At 37.1% G+C, this 14,854-nt stretch overlaps 1 protein-coding gene across 50 annotated transcripts in view; it reads right to left on the reverse strand.

Moving 5' to 3' along the window:
* TRIP12 (thyroid hormone receptor interactor 12) overlaps positions 1-14,854 on the reverse strand; it is a 154,159-nt gene that overhangs the window by 29,447 nt on the left and 109,858 nt on the right. For 22 of the 50 annotated variants that reach the window (XM_060410452.1, XM_060410447.1, XM_060410436.1 and 19 more), the window contains 10 exons: positions 14,324-14,392; positions 14,068-14,233; positions 11,072-11,189; positions 10,800-10,956; positions 8,851-9,004; positions 6,606-6,834; positions 6,190-6,308; positions 3,595-3,802; positions 1,315-1,415; positions 922-1,096 (listed from right to left, as the gene is read on the reverse strand). In XM_060410452.1, coding sequence (XP_060266435.1) covers positions 922-1,096; positions 1,315-1,415; positions 3,595-3,802; positions 6,190-6,308; positions 6,606-6,834; positions 8,851-9,004; positions 10,800-10,956; positions 11,072-11,189; positions 14,068-14,233; positions 14,324-14,392 — 1,496 coding nt within the window. Of the gene's footprint in view, positions 1-921; positions 1,097-1,314; positions 1,416-3,594; positions 3,803-6,189; positions 6,309-6,605; positions 6,835-8,850; positions 9,005-10,796; positions 10,957-11,071; positions 11,190-14,067; positions 14,234-14,323; positions 14,393-14,854 lie in introns of all 50 variants that reach the window. The other 28 variants (XM_060410449.1, XM_060410444.1, XM_060410425.1 and 25 more) reach the window with 2 other exon arrangements.

The following is a 14,854-nucleotide window of genomic DNA, read 5'->3' on the forward strand; positions in this document are numbered from 1 at the left end:
AAGCAATTTTCCAAGACTGTTTTCTAAGGTATAGACATATCTGCACTGTCCCTTATATTCCTATAGACCAGAAACATGTACTTATTTGGTGCATAATAAGCTATGACAACTGAGACCTCACTGTTCAAATAACAAATTCTAGTAACTTCAGAAATATATTTGCTTATTTCTACTACCTGAAATTGAGAAACCACTCACCAAACCAAACAAAAAGAGCTTGTTTTCCCAATGGAATTTGCTTTTTTAAAAATTTCTTATTTGCAGAGGAAGTAATCCCTGTTGGTATGTTACACCCAGGAGAAGGAAATGGCAATCTACTCCGGTACTATTGCCTGGAAAATCTCATGGACAGAGGAGCCTGGTAGGCTGCAGTCTATGGGGTCGCAAAGTCGGACACAACTGAGCGACTTCACTTCACTTCACTATGTTACACCCAGAGTCAAACAAAACAATCCTTGAGGATTTTAAAGGAATAATTTTTTTTAAGCCATAAATTGGTGTGAATGGTTTAACTGACAGTTTTACATTTCCTAAAAAGGGCTCTGCTCTAAGATCCTTATGTTCCACTGTGAAGTGCAGAAGAGGGCTATTATAAAAGAGCATGTGTACGTTCAGAAAATACGTCAGCTTTCCCTTTTCCAGAACAAAACTAAGGAACAAATTCAAAGGGAAATCTATTTGCTTGGTTTTGAACATACACAACTCCCAACTAGACATGTTGAAATTGTAAAATATGAGAAAAAGTCAGACATCGGGCTCAAGAACTGAGAATCTGCTCCATCCTGGAGCTATGCGACCTCTGAGCAAAAATTAAGGCCTGTGTCCATGTTTCGATCTCTATGTAACAGGTACACTGACTAGAATAACATGAAGCTTTTCTTTATCTAGAAACAGAAGTAACACAAAATCCCCCCACCTCACCTATTATTGGAGATGGTGTCCTTTGAGGCGGCCCTGGCAAGACCACTAACTCCTGCAGTTCGTGCTGGTTCAATGTTGTTGCTATTAGACTGTGCGCTTAACCTTCCCCACGTTTTTGGATTCAAGCTTGCCAGGAAAGAAGACTTAGGTGACTGAGTAGTGGTGGGGCTTTTAGCTATGGAGAGAACAATACTTAAATCATTTTAGTGTAAATGATGAAAACCAACAGAATTTTAAGACTTCCGCTCAACAGATTAATTAGCTACAAGAACTAAGAGCACTGGGAATTCAGCAAACTCAGGCATGATTCAAAGCTGTCAGCAAAAATAAAGCATGTGTCTTTAGCCGCTAGTTCCTTTCCCTTCACCTCCCCAGGGTTTCATCACAAATTACCTTGATTGTCTACTTTGTCATCATCTCTTGGAGGTGAATACTTTGGCCTTCTTGATCCTCGTTTTGGCAGTCGTTTTCTCTTTAGAACATCACTTAATCGACTATCACACGGGAAAACATGAGGTAAGTTTAGCAATTATCATCATCTAATATCATCACTCACTTAAAAGCAAGCCAAAATGGCAGAAACAATGTATTATAAAATACTGTTGTAACAGTATTTTCCATTTAGTGATTATTTAATGCCAACTCTGCACCAACGTTCTACAAGTGTACAGACACAGAAATTGATTACTTCAGAAAATACCTAACTATATAAATACCTTGACTACTGAATTACTAAAAGAAAACCAAATAGACAGAGTATCTCATTAATCCTTGTTAAACTCCACTGTTAAATGCAGTACATAAAGTATATAAAACAAATATACAAAGCAAAGAACGAACCATGCAATCTTAAATCAGAAAAAGAATGTTAAACCTGAGTACCTTTTTTCTTCTCTGATCTAAATGACAGTAAGTAAAATAATAATCACAGCACATTAAGGTTAACATTATCAAAATACTTTCCAATATTACCCAAAGTAATTTCATGGTGTGCAAAGATAATAATATCCAAAATGAATGCATTTATAAATACTTTTATAAAAAATTCAGTTATCTGTAAACAAATGTAGTAGAGTGATAGTGTAAACAACCTATTTGAATTAGAATATATAAAATACAACACATATGGCTTTGTGCACTATTTTCACTACATTTAACAACTTTAGAAATAGTTTATACTGTCATTCACAGAATAACAAAACTACGTAAGATGGAAATGATAAAAAAGGTTATGGTTCAGTTAAATTATAATCCAAGTAAGAAATATCTGGAAAAAAAATTTAAAGTCTTCCAACATCTGACACATCTATTGAAAACACTTAATAGAGTGATCAATATACTTGACAATTAGGACAAGTGAACTTTCGAAGAATAAACTTAATTCCATTCACAAATTTTTATGAACTTCTCATTTAAAACCATATTAGAAATCAGTCACTTAGAGCTCTGAAAGTCTTTCTCTGAAAGTATATCTGTTTCCTTAGAAGCACTGACTATCAGAACCTATAATCAAGTTTAGTTCCTTCATTTAAAGTAGCTCAGGAGCACTGCATCTCTGTGAGCTGCATCATATTTTACTAAGCACTTGTGCTAGAGCTCAGGCACCATGCCTATGCTAGAGAGTAAAACCCTGCAATGACCTCAGGTTGCCACAGCAGCTGGGGGAGAGAACTGGGCTGGTGAGGAAAGAGAGAGGTGGGCAAGGCTGGGAGAGAAAAATGGCAAGACACTTCAACTAGACAACAGGAAAGGTGGAGGGTCCCTGGTAATATCTCCAGGTCCCAAAACCCTGGACTGTGCCCATTACATGGTACCACTTAAACCCAGCAGCTTCCTAAGATAACACTGTACCAGGAGTCACAGAACTCTCAAAACTCATATACACATCAGGGTGGACAACTGCCACCAGGGGGCACCAAGAGCAGCTAGGATTCTGAGCTTTGCAGTTCATAAGATTAAATTTTTGGACCCCAGTTATTAAATATACACTTTAGCAAGATCGACTTTTTAGCTTCCATCAAAGGAACAAAAACACTTTTAAGAGTGTGATTTGTTTCAGTACAAAATGGTAACCGACATGAGGGCTGGTAACGCTCTCAGCAACAGAGTGCAACAAAGGAATTAAAAAAGAGGTGCAAGCAGAGAATTTTCTTAGAATTCTCATTAGCTTTTATTAAGAGCAAAAGTTCCGATATGCCAATAAAAGACAGATGGGAAATCAGGTTCTTTTCTTATATTCTAAAAGTTCCAATTTTTAATATTTTCACTATATCAATATCTAGATGTCTCAAAGTTGGTAATATATGATGCAACATAATACAGTAAATAATCATTATGATTATGGTATCAGAAATGAGGCTCAAATCCTTCATCGTTATAGTAAGTTCAAGACATTATGCCACTTAGCTTCTCTGAGCTTTAGTGCCCTTAGAGGTCAATGTAAATACTATGTCTCTACTGTGGTTTCTAAACATGGCTCAATACAGCAGGTTTTCAGTAAGTGTTCAATTTTCTTCCCATTCTCATTAAATACTTAACAAAACATACATGAAAAAATGGAAAATGTACACTCTCTATAGTGCCCTACACACTTCACTTCCATGGGTGCGACTCAGAGACCAGGGCAGAATTCCAAGCAAAGAGCACAAGAGTCACTGCAGGACTCTGACTTACCCTTGAGGGCTCAGGTCTAGAGAATCGTCTCTGCTGTGCTGCAAGCTGGGGGACCCCAGGTCAGCTGAGGCATTGGTGGCGGCCGTGGCTGTTCCACAGTTGACCAATGGCGTGGACCCCAAGGATCCGGACCCATTTGTACATGCCTTTGGTGGACTCGTCAACAATGACTCAGATTCTGCTAAGTGTTTTACTTGATGCATTACACCTTTATAGAACAGAGGTTAGAGTGTGTGTTAATCAGGACTACCTCCCCACCATTACAAGATCCCTAAACATTAATGTTGATTCACAAGGAATGAATAAAAAGTACATCAAAACAGGAAAATAATTGAGGTGACAGAGTCTTCAACCTGACTCCAAAAAATAGAAGGAAGTAAATTCAAGTTTAAATAAAGATACTTATATTAGATGAGATGGTTAGACAGCATCACCAACTCAATGAACATGAATCTGAGCAAATTCCAGGAGACGGTAAAGGAAACTCACTGGAACCTGATATGTTCCAGTCCATGGGGCGCAGAGTCAAACGCGACTTAGCGACTGAACACATGTCTCTTCTGAGGCCTTCCAATATACTCAAAATGTTAAATGGGGTCACATATAAAGTCCTACCAGAAATTTAAAGTACCCACTGTAAGAATCAAAAGCAATTACAAAACTTCAGTGCACCTGTGGCTGGATAGCCAAAAGATAAGAAAAGGACCTACAATTATTAACTTCAAATGCTACAAGGAGACAAGATCGCAATAACACTACTGCCAATAAACAAAACACCAGCTATTGAAGGATGGAGATCTTCACATCCCTGCAAGTGTACGAGGAGACGGAACAATAACCCATTAAGGCAGAGATTTATATTTGGGGTTCGATTGTGGGAGGAAGCACATGGGGCTGGAGAGGGGTGGGGAGGGAGACAGAATACAAAGGTGTGTGTTCACATGTTCACAACATTCACATTTTTCTGGTGAAGAGTCCACAACTTTCCATCAGATTATTTATATTAAAAAAAAAAGATTTTTGAGTGAATTCAAACTTCAGGCATTCATTCCACAAGTATTATTTGCAACTGTCATATGCCCAGACTGTGAGCAAGGCACTAAGAATATGGCCATGGCTAAGAAAAATATATTCAGGGCACTTACTAACTAACGAGAAAGATATAACAAGAAATTAAAAATACAGAGTGAACTGCTTATGAGAAATAAAATACAGTGCTGCCGGAGCATACCATAGGGAGATCTAACAATTCAGGAGGCAGGGTAGATATTTACGAACAAGTGATCTTTAAATGGAACCTCAAAGAACAGTGAGACAAGCCACATGCAAAGGGGGAGAACCAATCTACATATCTCCATATACCTCACCATGTATATGCTATACAAATACTTGGGGGTGGGAAATTCAATCTGATGGCATAGTTGATTGATAGGATCAAAAGTTTTTTAAAACATCACTGAAAAAAAAGACCGATTCTCATATTCTCATATATATATTCATATACCGATTCTCAAACCATAAAGCAACTAACAGCAAATGACAACAAACATAAAATACCTAAAACAAAATAAAAATGCAAGATAACCTAAGGCTAAAAATAAGAATATACACCAAGTGTTTATGTAAGCACAGAACAGGTACATAAATCTGGTTTGCTAACCATAGTTATTGCCTCTGGGACACGAAGAAAGTTTGCCTTCTATTTTATATAAACATGTAGTGTTGGATTTTTTGAAAACCCATTATTATTTGAACAGAGCTAACAATAAACAGTGAGAACTTCTTCCCATTTGACTCAATATTATTTTTACACTAGTGTGTCTATTTTATTCTCAAGATGTAAAGAGAAATGAATCCCACATAAGAAAAAGTGATTATGAGCATAAAGAACTGGGATTGAAGACAAAGTATTACATGCCAGGAGAACACCATTATTTTCTGCATCCTCACAAGACCTAAGTAACCTGATAGACCACAAGATCCATAAAGAGATTTCTGTTGATGAGAAAGAACTTCTTTTATTATCTTTGCAGGTTTAAAAAAGGATAAACACCCTGAATGAGTGACACAGTTTCATCTTTCAGGTTTTCAAGAAGAGAATGCTAAAATACCATGCCCCCAAGTGATTTCGAAACTGAAATTCCTCAAATTAGAGGACCAGACAAATTACATTCTGAAGATTATTCCAAGTCTTAAAATATTTCATTATCCACACAATGAAGTAAAAAATAATCCCATATACAGCTGTACTGATCTATTAACAGGATTCCTTGGGAGAGAAAGTGACCTCTGACTTTTTCAAAGAATCTTTAGGGCAACTGTATGCTACCAGCATAAAAAGAAAAGTTAGAAATTGCTTCTAGGCCATAAACACTCAAATCACTGAAACTTAGTAAATGTTCATCAATTAACAAGTGAATCTCATATAATTGTAACACAAGGTTTTAAAAAGATGCATGATACATACTTAAGCTGGAAGCATGTAAATTATATAAAAGTAACAATTTTTGTTTCACAGATTATAACTATAATTCTACTAAAATAATATTCAGACTAAAAGATTAACCATCAATTAATTATCATGAACGGAATTACCTTCTCTTCTGAAGTAAACACTAAAAATATCAGGTAACTTCTGCATTAAGATCTCTGCCATCTGAAGGGCTCCAACTACTATCTTCAGGTCTTGGCTTGATAGCATGGAAGCAATATGACTAAAAAAAGAAAGAATTTGTATATAAAACATCTGCCTGAATCTGGTAATTACTGCTGGCCACACAACGTTAAATTTGAGAGCAAAATATTTTAGTTTTGAAACCTGTGCACTAAAATAAGACTTTTTCTTAAATGCTCAACTTTTCCATTTATCTATTTTTTATTGAAGGTGTCTGTGAATAAAGAAAGACAACTAAGGGCTCCAGATACTCCAGATTAACTGTTTGTGCATTTTATACTATAACATGGCTTTAAAATTTTCTGAAGTTAACTGCAGAGACTTGGGTTTCACACACCTTGAAACAGCATGGTTTTTCAGGACATCTTTTAGAAGTTCGGCATCCGCGAAATAAATTATCCTAAGAATTGCTCTAAGGCACTTATGTCTGACCGCAGGTCCTGCTGAGGAACTATACACTTCATAAAGAACACCAAATAATGTCTTAATAAAAGACTTAGCCAGTTCCGGATCCTCTTTCATAAGCTGTGCTCGAGCATCATCCTTCTTTAACTCTGAATATCCACCTGCAATAAAAAATGTAAAATCTTAAAGGCTTCAGAAATACAATAAAGCGAGCTAACATAAAATTGAAGTGGATGTACAATGCTATAAAGGAAATTAACTTATCTAATGCAATCAACTGGGGTCTATAAAGATGCCCCAAACAACATTAAAACACATTTAAAAATTGAAAAAATTTTAAACCCACTGACTATTTCCAGCTAGCTGCAAAACACAAGGTAGCACGACACTGTACCTCTTAGTTTCACTAATGCCTGTTTCACAAAATGCTGGGGACATCTGAGTACTAACCAGTTAAAACTACTGGTAAGAAATAAATGCAGCTGAAGAAATGAATATTGAGTATGCAGGAGTAGCTCAGCTGGTAGAGAATCCACCTGCAATGCAGGAGACCCAGGTTCAATTCCTGCGTCGGGAAGATTCCCTGGAGAAGGGATAGGCTACCCACCCCAGTATTCTTGGGCTTCCCTGGAGGTTCAGGCAGTAAAAATTCAGCCTGCAATGTGGGAAACCTGGGTTTGATCCCTGAAAGAGGACACGGCAACCCACTCCAGTATTCTTGCCTGGAGGATCCCCATGGACAGAGGAGACTGGCAGGCTGTAGTCCATGGAGTTGCAAGAGTCGGACACGACTAAGTGACTAAGCACAGTATACATACAGCAAGAAGCTGGAAAAAGATGACCTGTCACTGGGCTTAAAGGGAGTAAAATGTAGGAGAAAGGTAACAGATGAAAAGCTCTAGAACAGGGGTTGGCAACGTATGGTTCAAAGGCCTAACCTACCTCACTACTTATTTTTGTAAATAAATTTTACTGAAACACAACCACTTACATTTGTTTACATACTGTGCATGGCTGTGTAGGTGCTACAAGAGTAGAGCGGAATACAGACTGCCTGGCCTGCTTAAAAGTATGCTGACCCTTATACTCTGGGCTAGAACTACAAAAGCACTGAACCAAAAGCCCTCCAGAAAGAGACAAATGGCAAAAACTAGAGGGTAAAAAAATTCTCATGAATTAAGAGAATTTTGATGCGAAAGTATAAAACATAAGATTAGAAAGAACTGATCTGATGGGGTGTGACTGGATCTAAATGTAGAATAGGAATAAAAAGATCAGATTTTAAAAACTGCCTGGGCTGAAGAGAACTAATTAGTGACTGCTAAGGTGGGGGGTGGGGAGGGCGAATGGGTTGGAGGGAAAAAAGAAACAAGTGAGGAAGATTAAGGGGTACAAACTTCCAGTTGAAGAATAAATGAGTCACAAGTATGAAATGTACAACATGGGGAATACAGTCAATAACTATGTAATACCTTTGGTGACATCATAAGTAGACTGACGGTGGTGACTATTTTGAAATGCATGAAGTACTGAACTCACTATGTTGTGTAACAAGAACTAACACAGTGTTGTAAGTCCATTATACCAAACTCAACATAGTATTACTGGGGGGGGGGGGGGGGGGGGACTGGATGAAGGCAGTCAGAAGGTCACAAGATAGACAAATACTAGGGATGTAATGCACAGCATGACAAAAATAATTAACACTGCTGATATTACATGAGAAAGCTAAGAATTTCTTACCACCCAAATTATCTTTTTTCTCTTTCTTTAATTTGTATCTGTATGAGAAGATGGATTTCACTCTAACCAACTAATGTGGTAATCATTTCAGATCTGTGTGAGTCAAACCATTATGTGGTACATCTTAAATTTACACATTGCTGTATCAACTATATCTCAATAAAACTGAAAGTGGGGAAAAACACACAGGACAATTCTGACCAGAGTCCAGGACACTGCAAATCACAAAAGTAGGAAAATCTTGGGGGAAGATACCAGTCAAGCCATGCTGGCTCATTTACCAATTAAAGCACATGATAAAACCAAAAAAAAACCTATTTACTACCATGCAACTACCTCAATTTAAGAAAAACACTCAATAAAACAATTATATGTTACTGCAAACACTACTCACTAGACAACATGGTACTACTTTTGACTCAAAAGGTACTTACTAGTGTTAGTATTGGCTAAGGGGTTAGGTTTTCTCTGAATGGCACGTGCTGTTCCCGTGTCCTCATTGATTTGCTGCATAGAATTAAAATCAATAGTATAAACTCGTCCCAGAGTGGACAAGCTTATCTCATCCTCACCGACCTGATGGGCTGCCTGAGAGCAAAGAGAGAGAAACCTTGAATATAAACATGGAGAAATTTATTAACTCAAGACACAGTGGGGACCTCCATAAATGCTAACTTACATATTTGTTTAATCAGGTTTCAGACAGTAAGTAACAGAATGTGGAAGTTTTAATAGTGTGGATGTGACAAAACTTACTCAATCAATAAACCATTTTAAATTAAATACATATATACACCCCCAGAACCATTAGGTCCCCTGAGACAAATACAGGTAAAATCTAGTCATGCAGGATCGCTGACATGGAGAAGATACTATGTGTGTTAAAAAGGACTTGAAGACATTGCTGACAGGAAAAAAAAATCAGTTATCCTTTGGTATAACTTTTGGTACCTAATTCTTAGACTAAAATATATTTACATCATGGATTCCTAGCAGCCCATCAAGATCCTCCTTTAAACAAAATGATCCTACAAAATTATTCTTAGGTCATCAAAAAAGACATTTACACTGAAATGATGCCCTAAGATCGAAAGGGACACAACCGGAAATAGAAAAAACAATCCCAAGGGGTAGCAAGCATTACACAGTATGTATCTCAAATGAGACAACGTAGTTAACACTGGATTTAGACAGCCTCAAGAAGTGACAAAATATACATTTTTATGGAATTCCTTGGTTGAATGTAAGTCAGGATTCTCAGAAAATACCAGAGAGTAAACTAACAGGGAAAATCCAATTACTGGGAAAATGCTAAAAAGAATGCTCAGCATTAGAGACCACAACCAGCTTATAAAGTAAGGCTAACAATTACAGAAGACTATTCACCTCTGACTTTCTCAGAACAGCTGGTCCTGAGTTTAGATACTGTCATAAGAATTTGATTTTATAACATAAATTAGTGGTTCCAAAGTTTTCCAAACATTCATTTTTAGAAACTAGTGGAAGATACCTTAAAGAAAAAAAGTCTATGTGTAAATGTCCTAAAACATCCTAATTACACAGGCTGAAATTAGAAAATATATTAATACTTGAGTATCTTGTAGATGAAAACATTAGTAAATGATGCATGGCATCTCAAATAATGCAGTGACCAATGCTTCCTAAATAATAAGGGCAAACATTTTCCTGACCTGAGAAATTTCTGAAATATTTCAATGCAAATTTAATATGGAAGTATGGAAATAAGAATAAAATCACACATAAAAGCTTCACAGAAAAATCACTGTAAATATCGTGGTATATTTCTTTCCTTTACTATTATTCTTTTGCTGAGTTTCCATGAGTCACATAATTTTGTTTTCATTTATAGCCTATCACGTCGAAAGTAATTAAAATTTATCCCAGTAAGGTCTGTACTACATATAAGCTTAGGTGTATACCACAATTTACTTATTCACCTAGAGCTAGATATTTAAATTCTTTCCATATTTTTGCTCTTTTAAAAAATACTGAAAAGCAGCTACTTGTATGTAATCTTTGCTTTTGAGAGATTTCTTCTGGATAGGAGACTGAAGGAACTTTGTGAGACATGTAGCCTAACTCCTCCTGTGTTTCCTTTCAGAAACGAGGAAACCATGGAACAAAGAACTTAAATTACTTGCTCCAAGTCAATCAGGTAGTGAGTAGCAGAAGCAGGACTAGAACACCATGTTTTCTGACCTGAACAGAAATGAGGACCTTGTTCTCAGGAGACAAAATGAGAGAATCGTGAGTTAATTTCACGCTAAGCACATTTACATCCAAATGCCCCCTCCCAACTCCAGCCCTACACCCATGCTCCATCAAAAGAAGACATATTTAAACGGTACGAGGAAACTACTACCTCAATGATCCGGCTGTCTATCCTGTTATAGGGGTGCCAGAGGCCCCGGTCATCCCGCCACTGCCATATGGCCCCATCCGTGTTCTGTGCATTGCCCTTCTTCAGCATGGTATCAACTGCAAAAATGCCTTCCTTTGGTAAACATGGCATAAGTTCACTGAAAACGAAAGGTGCAATAATTTTAGTAAGTAGCTTTCTAAGCTGTCAGTAAATACCAGGTCTCTAAAGCAAAATGCCCTCCAGTTACTATTAACTATTGGCCCAATCTTTACCAAATCAGAGATGTCAGTTCATACAGTTCTTGAGGACTTCGCGGAACAAGATCAATCTGCTCCTGACAACTTCCATTGGAGGCACCACACAGGAGAAAGTGAAGCGTTTCTGCAATGTCTGTAAAGCCAACAATGAAAAGCCAAAGCCTATGAAACTACTTGTATTGCTGTATTTAAAAGGCAATCATTCCCAAGGGGAAAAACAAAAGTATTTTCCTATTCAGCCATACCATTCAAGATAAGGTGAAAATAATTTGTAATTAAAACCTTAAAAAAAACTATGAAGATTTAAACAATTTCTTTTTGAGGACTTAAGTCATAAGTTCACTGCAGAGACTTTAGGAATCTTGTATTACTTTCCTTAAGGAGCACAAAGTTTGCAGAACAAGTGCTCTAAACATATTTTATCCTTGATTCACATATATGTGTATTTTCTTCAATTCAAATATAATATACTGAAATCATGTGGCCAATAGAATAAAACACAGCAATTAAAAGCATCTGAATCTTGCCATTTTGTCATCAGGAAAACCTTTACTTAAATGACAGTAAGCATGCCAACTACCTTTAAAAATCAAGAAAATATCCTCTACCACAAACTTCCATTCCCAGATCTCAGTTTATGGAAGAACTGGGGTGAGAACTTGTCTAATGCACTGACACAGCGAGTGGAAGATGTTCCCAGTTGCCAAGGTTTTGATCATTCTAATAACCAGGACCTAAAGACAAGGCTGTGTCTCTGTTGGTTGTGGCATATGGTTCTATATGCATATACAAACCATGTATAAATATTTCACTGAAATGTCCTGCCAGTAATCAGTATATTCTACTGTCAAGAAAGTACTCGTCATTAATTCCGGCAGAAGTTGCTCAGTTGTGTCCGACTCTTTGTGACTCCATGGACTATAGCCTACCAGGCTCCTCCATCCATGGGATTTTCCAGGCAAGAGTACTGGAGTGGGGTGCCATTTCTTTCTCCAGGGGATCTTTCCAACCCAGGGATTGAAGCTGGGTCTCCCATATTGCAGGCAGATGCTTTACCTTCTGAGCCACCAGGGAAGCCCCAATTTGGTCAGAGGAGTTATGAACAGTTAAATCTCTGCCTCATAGAAATGTCATAAGTAGTGATTAAATCTTTAAAAAATTTTGAAAAATTCATGTTGCCAACTTTCTTAAGAAACAGGAATATATGGCAATGGTGTGATAGTAACTTAAAAAACAAAGATCAGAGACTGAAAAAATAATAGAAAGAACCAGATAGGTCCATGTTTCCTTTGTGTTACTGAGGGAGAGAGAATGTAAGTCTAGTGGCCTCTATGTGACGAATATGCGGCAAACTTCCTAAAATATGCAAATGAGGTAACATTCATATTAAAGAATAAAATTTCAGAACATTAAAAACAAAACTTAGATAGTAATTTCCCAAACCAGGATATAGGAAAAATGCTGGGCCATATGGTAACAAGAGATAATCTATGTGCAAACTTCGGGAAACCAAAATTCAAGGAACTTCTAGGAATTTTAATTAGGAAAGTACATTATGACTACTCAAAAAAAAAAAAAAAAGGAGTTAAATCTTTCCAAAACTTATCTTGGCAGAGAGGACTTTGCTCAGGGCATAAGCAAAACAGTGTTCTCTAGAATACTAAGTTTAGGAATGACAAAATGCTTTATCTCTTCAATAAATCACCTCAGCAACACTATTTTTCTACAAAGAACTGTGCCATGTGCTAAAATTCACAACTAATGTGACTAAATTTAAACCTGAGTTCCCCATCCTCCCTCCTCAACAAGAAAAGTACTATTATACCACTTAATAATCTACCTGAGGCAGAGGGACAAAGACTGCTTTGTCAGTGAATGGCATCACTGACTCCCAAGATAATATTCTCAGAAAGCAAAATTATGCATATACAACTATGGCAACCCACTCCAGTGTTCTTCCCTGGAGAATCCCAGGGACAGGGGAGCCTGCTGGGCTTCCGTCTATGGGGTTGCACAGAGTCGGACATGACTGAAGCAACTTAGCAGCAGCACAGTTATGAGTTTCATACAGAAGTGATCAATGCTCTACAAGCAATAATCAAAATATACAGATGTTCTCTGAACCCCCCCAGTCTTCTGACATTAACTTGTGAAATCTAAAGTAAAGACAGCAATGGGCAACTGCAACAGCAGTGTGTGTGTGTGTGTGTGTGTGTGTGTGTACACACATGTGCGCACTCAGTCACTCAGTTGTGTCTGACTCTTTGCAACACCATGGACTGTATAGCCCACTAGGTTCCTCTGTCCATAGGATTTCATAGGCAAGAATACTGGAGTGGGTTACCATTTCTTACTCCAGGGGATCTTCCTGACCCAGGAATAGAACCACATCTGCACTGGCAAGCAGATACTTTACCACTGAGCCACCTGGGAAGCCCACTAGAGACTGTAATAGCAGTGGTGATAAAATGTTAATATTCTGCACATGGTAAGGTTGAGAAGGGCTTAGAAATATTAAAGCAGCAAAGATCAAAGTCATTCATCTGTGTAAATAAGTTCCAACACTTTGAGGGAGAAGAATTCTGGAATTATAAAAGGCTAGAAAATCTAACATGGGCAAAAGGACTACCTATAAGCAGAAGAGAAGCAGTTATTGGTAACATAAACTCAGAATTCTCCTAATGGAGCATCATTGCTGTTTAGTCACTAAGTCGTGTCTGACTCTTGTGACCTCAGGAAGCATCATTACTTAACTGATTGTATAGAAAGCAAGGACCTTAGTCCTTCAATAGTAAAGTTTTAATACACTATATACTTTAAAAACTGTATGAGGAAAGCATTACTATATTGTCACACCCAGATTTGTTACACAGTAACATTTTTCTTCCTTTACTATCCAGTGCCTACATATTAGTGATTTCTACTTGCTTATGTTGACTCTACTTATCAACAGAGGATAACCACACACACAATTTTTCTCGTTTAAAACAAAATAATAAAATAGCACTTACTTTGCTTCATAAGTTGAACTGCTAAAGTTGGACAATTGGAACACATCAGAGAAAACATGCGAACCACCATTATAAACATCCCAGAACTTAAAATTGGTGGAGTTACTACCAATAGTTGTTGAACATTTGTTAGCAGATCTTTGGAAGCAACCTGCTGGAGTAAATTCTGCAGAAACACAAGGAAAAAAAAAACCTGTTACATCCTCAGTTAGCAGTTTAACAAGTTCAAGAGAATATCAACAGACTAAATGCTTACCTCCTCATGCTGGAAGTTGTCCACTAGACGTGCAAAACAAAGGCAAGTGCTTTCTACTGACTTTTTGTCCTGTTTGTTTTTTTTTTTAAATAAAGGAAAACAAAGTTTGTTAATATAAAACATTTTCACTGTCCTATATCACTGCCTTATGTTCTTCCTAACCCCAAATTCTTCAAAGATGTGAGCTTTGAAAATGCTGTGAACCTAAGCAAGCAATAAGTCATGATTTTAATGCAAAGGAAAATCATACTGACAAAATCTGTACCTCCTATAAGACCTCAACAAATAAAAAGCAAGTTATATCAAAAAAGAACAACTTTTGTGCTTCTACAATTTCAATACCTAAACAAAAACTATAATAAAAATAACCATCCTATCATTTTAAACAGCCCTACAAGTAGAAACTTTTAAAACATTCTTGTGACACCCTTTATTGTGATCTTTTGCTTTACCGCAGTGGTTGGAACCAAATCCACAGTATCTCTGAGGTATGCCTGTATGTTTTATGTATCTAATTTTCTCTGAGATGCT

This window comes from Ovis aries, chromosome 2 (genome assembly GCF_016772045.2).
Source record: "Ovis aries strain OAR_USU_Benz2616 breed Rambouillet chromosome 2, ARS-UI_Ramb_v3.0, whole genome shotgun sequence".
NCBI classification, from domain to species: Eukaryota; Metazoa; Chordata; class Mammalia; order Artiodactyla; family Bovidae; genus Ovis; species Ovis aries.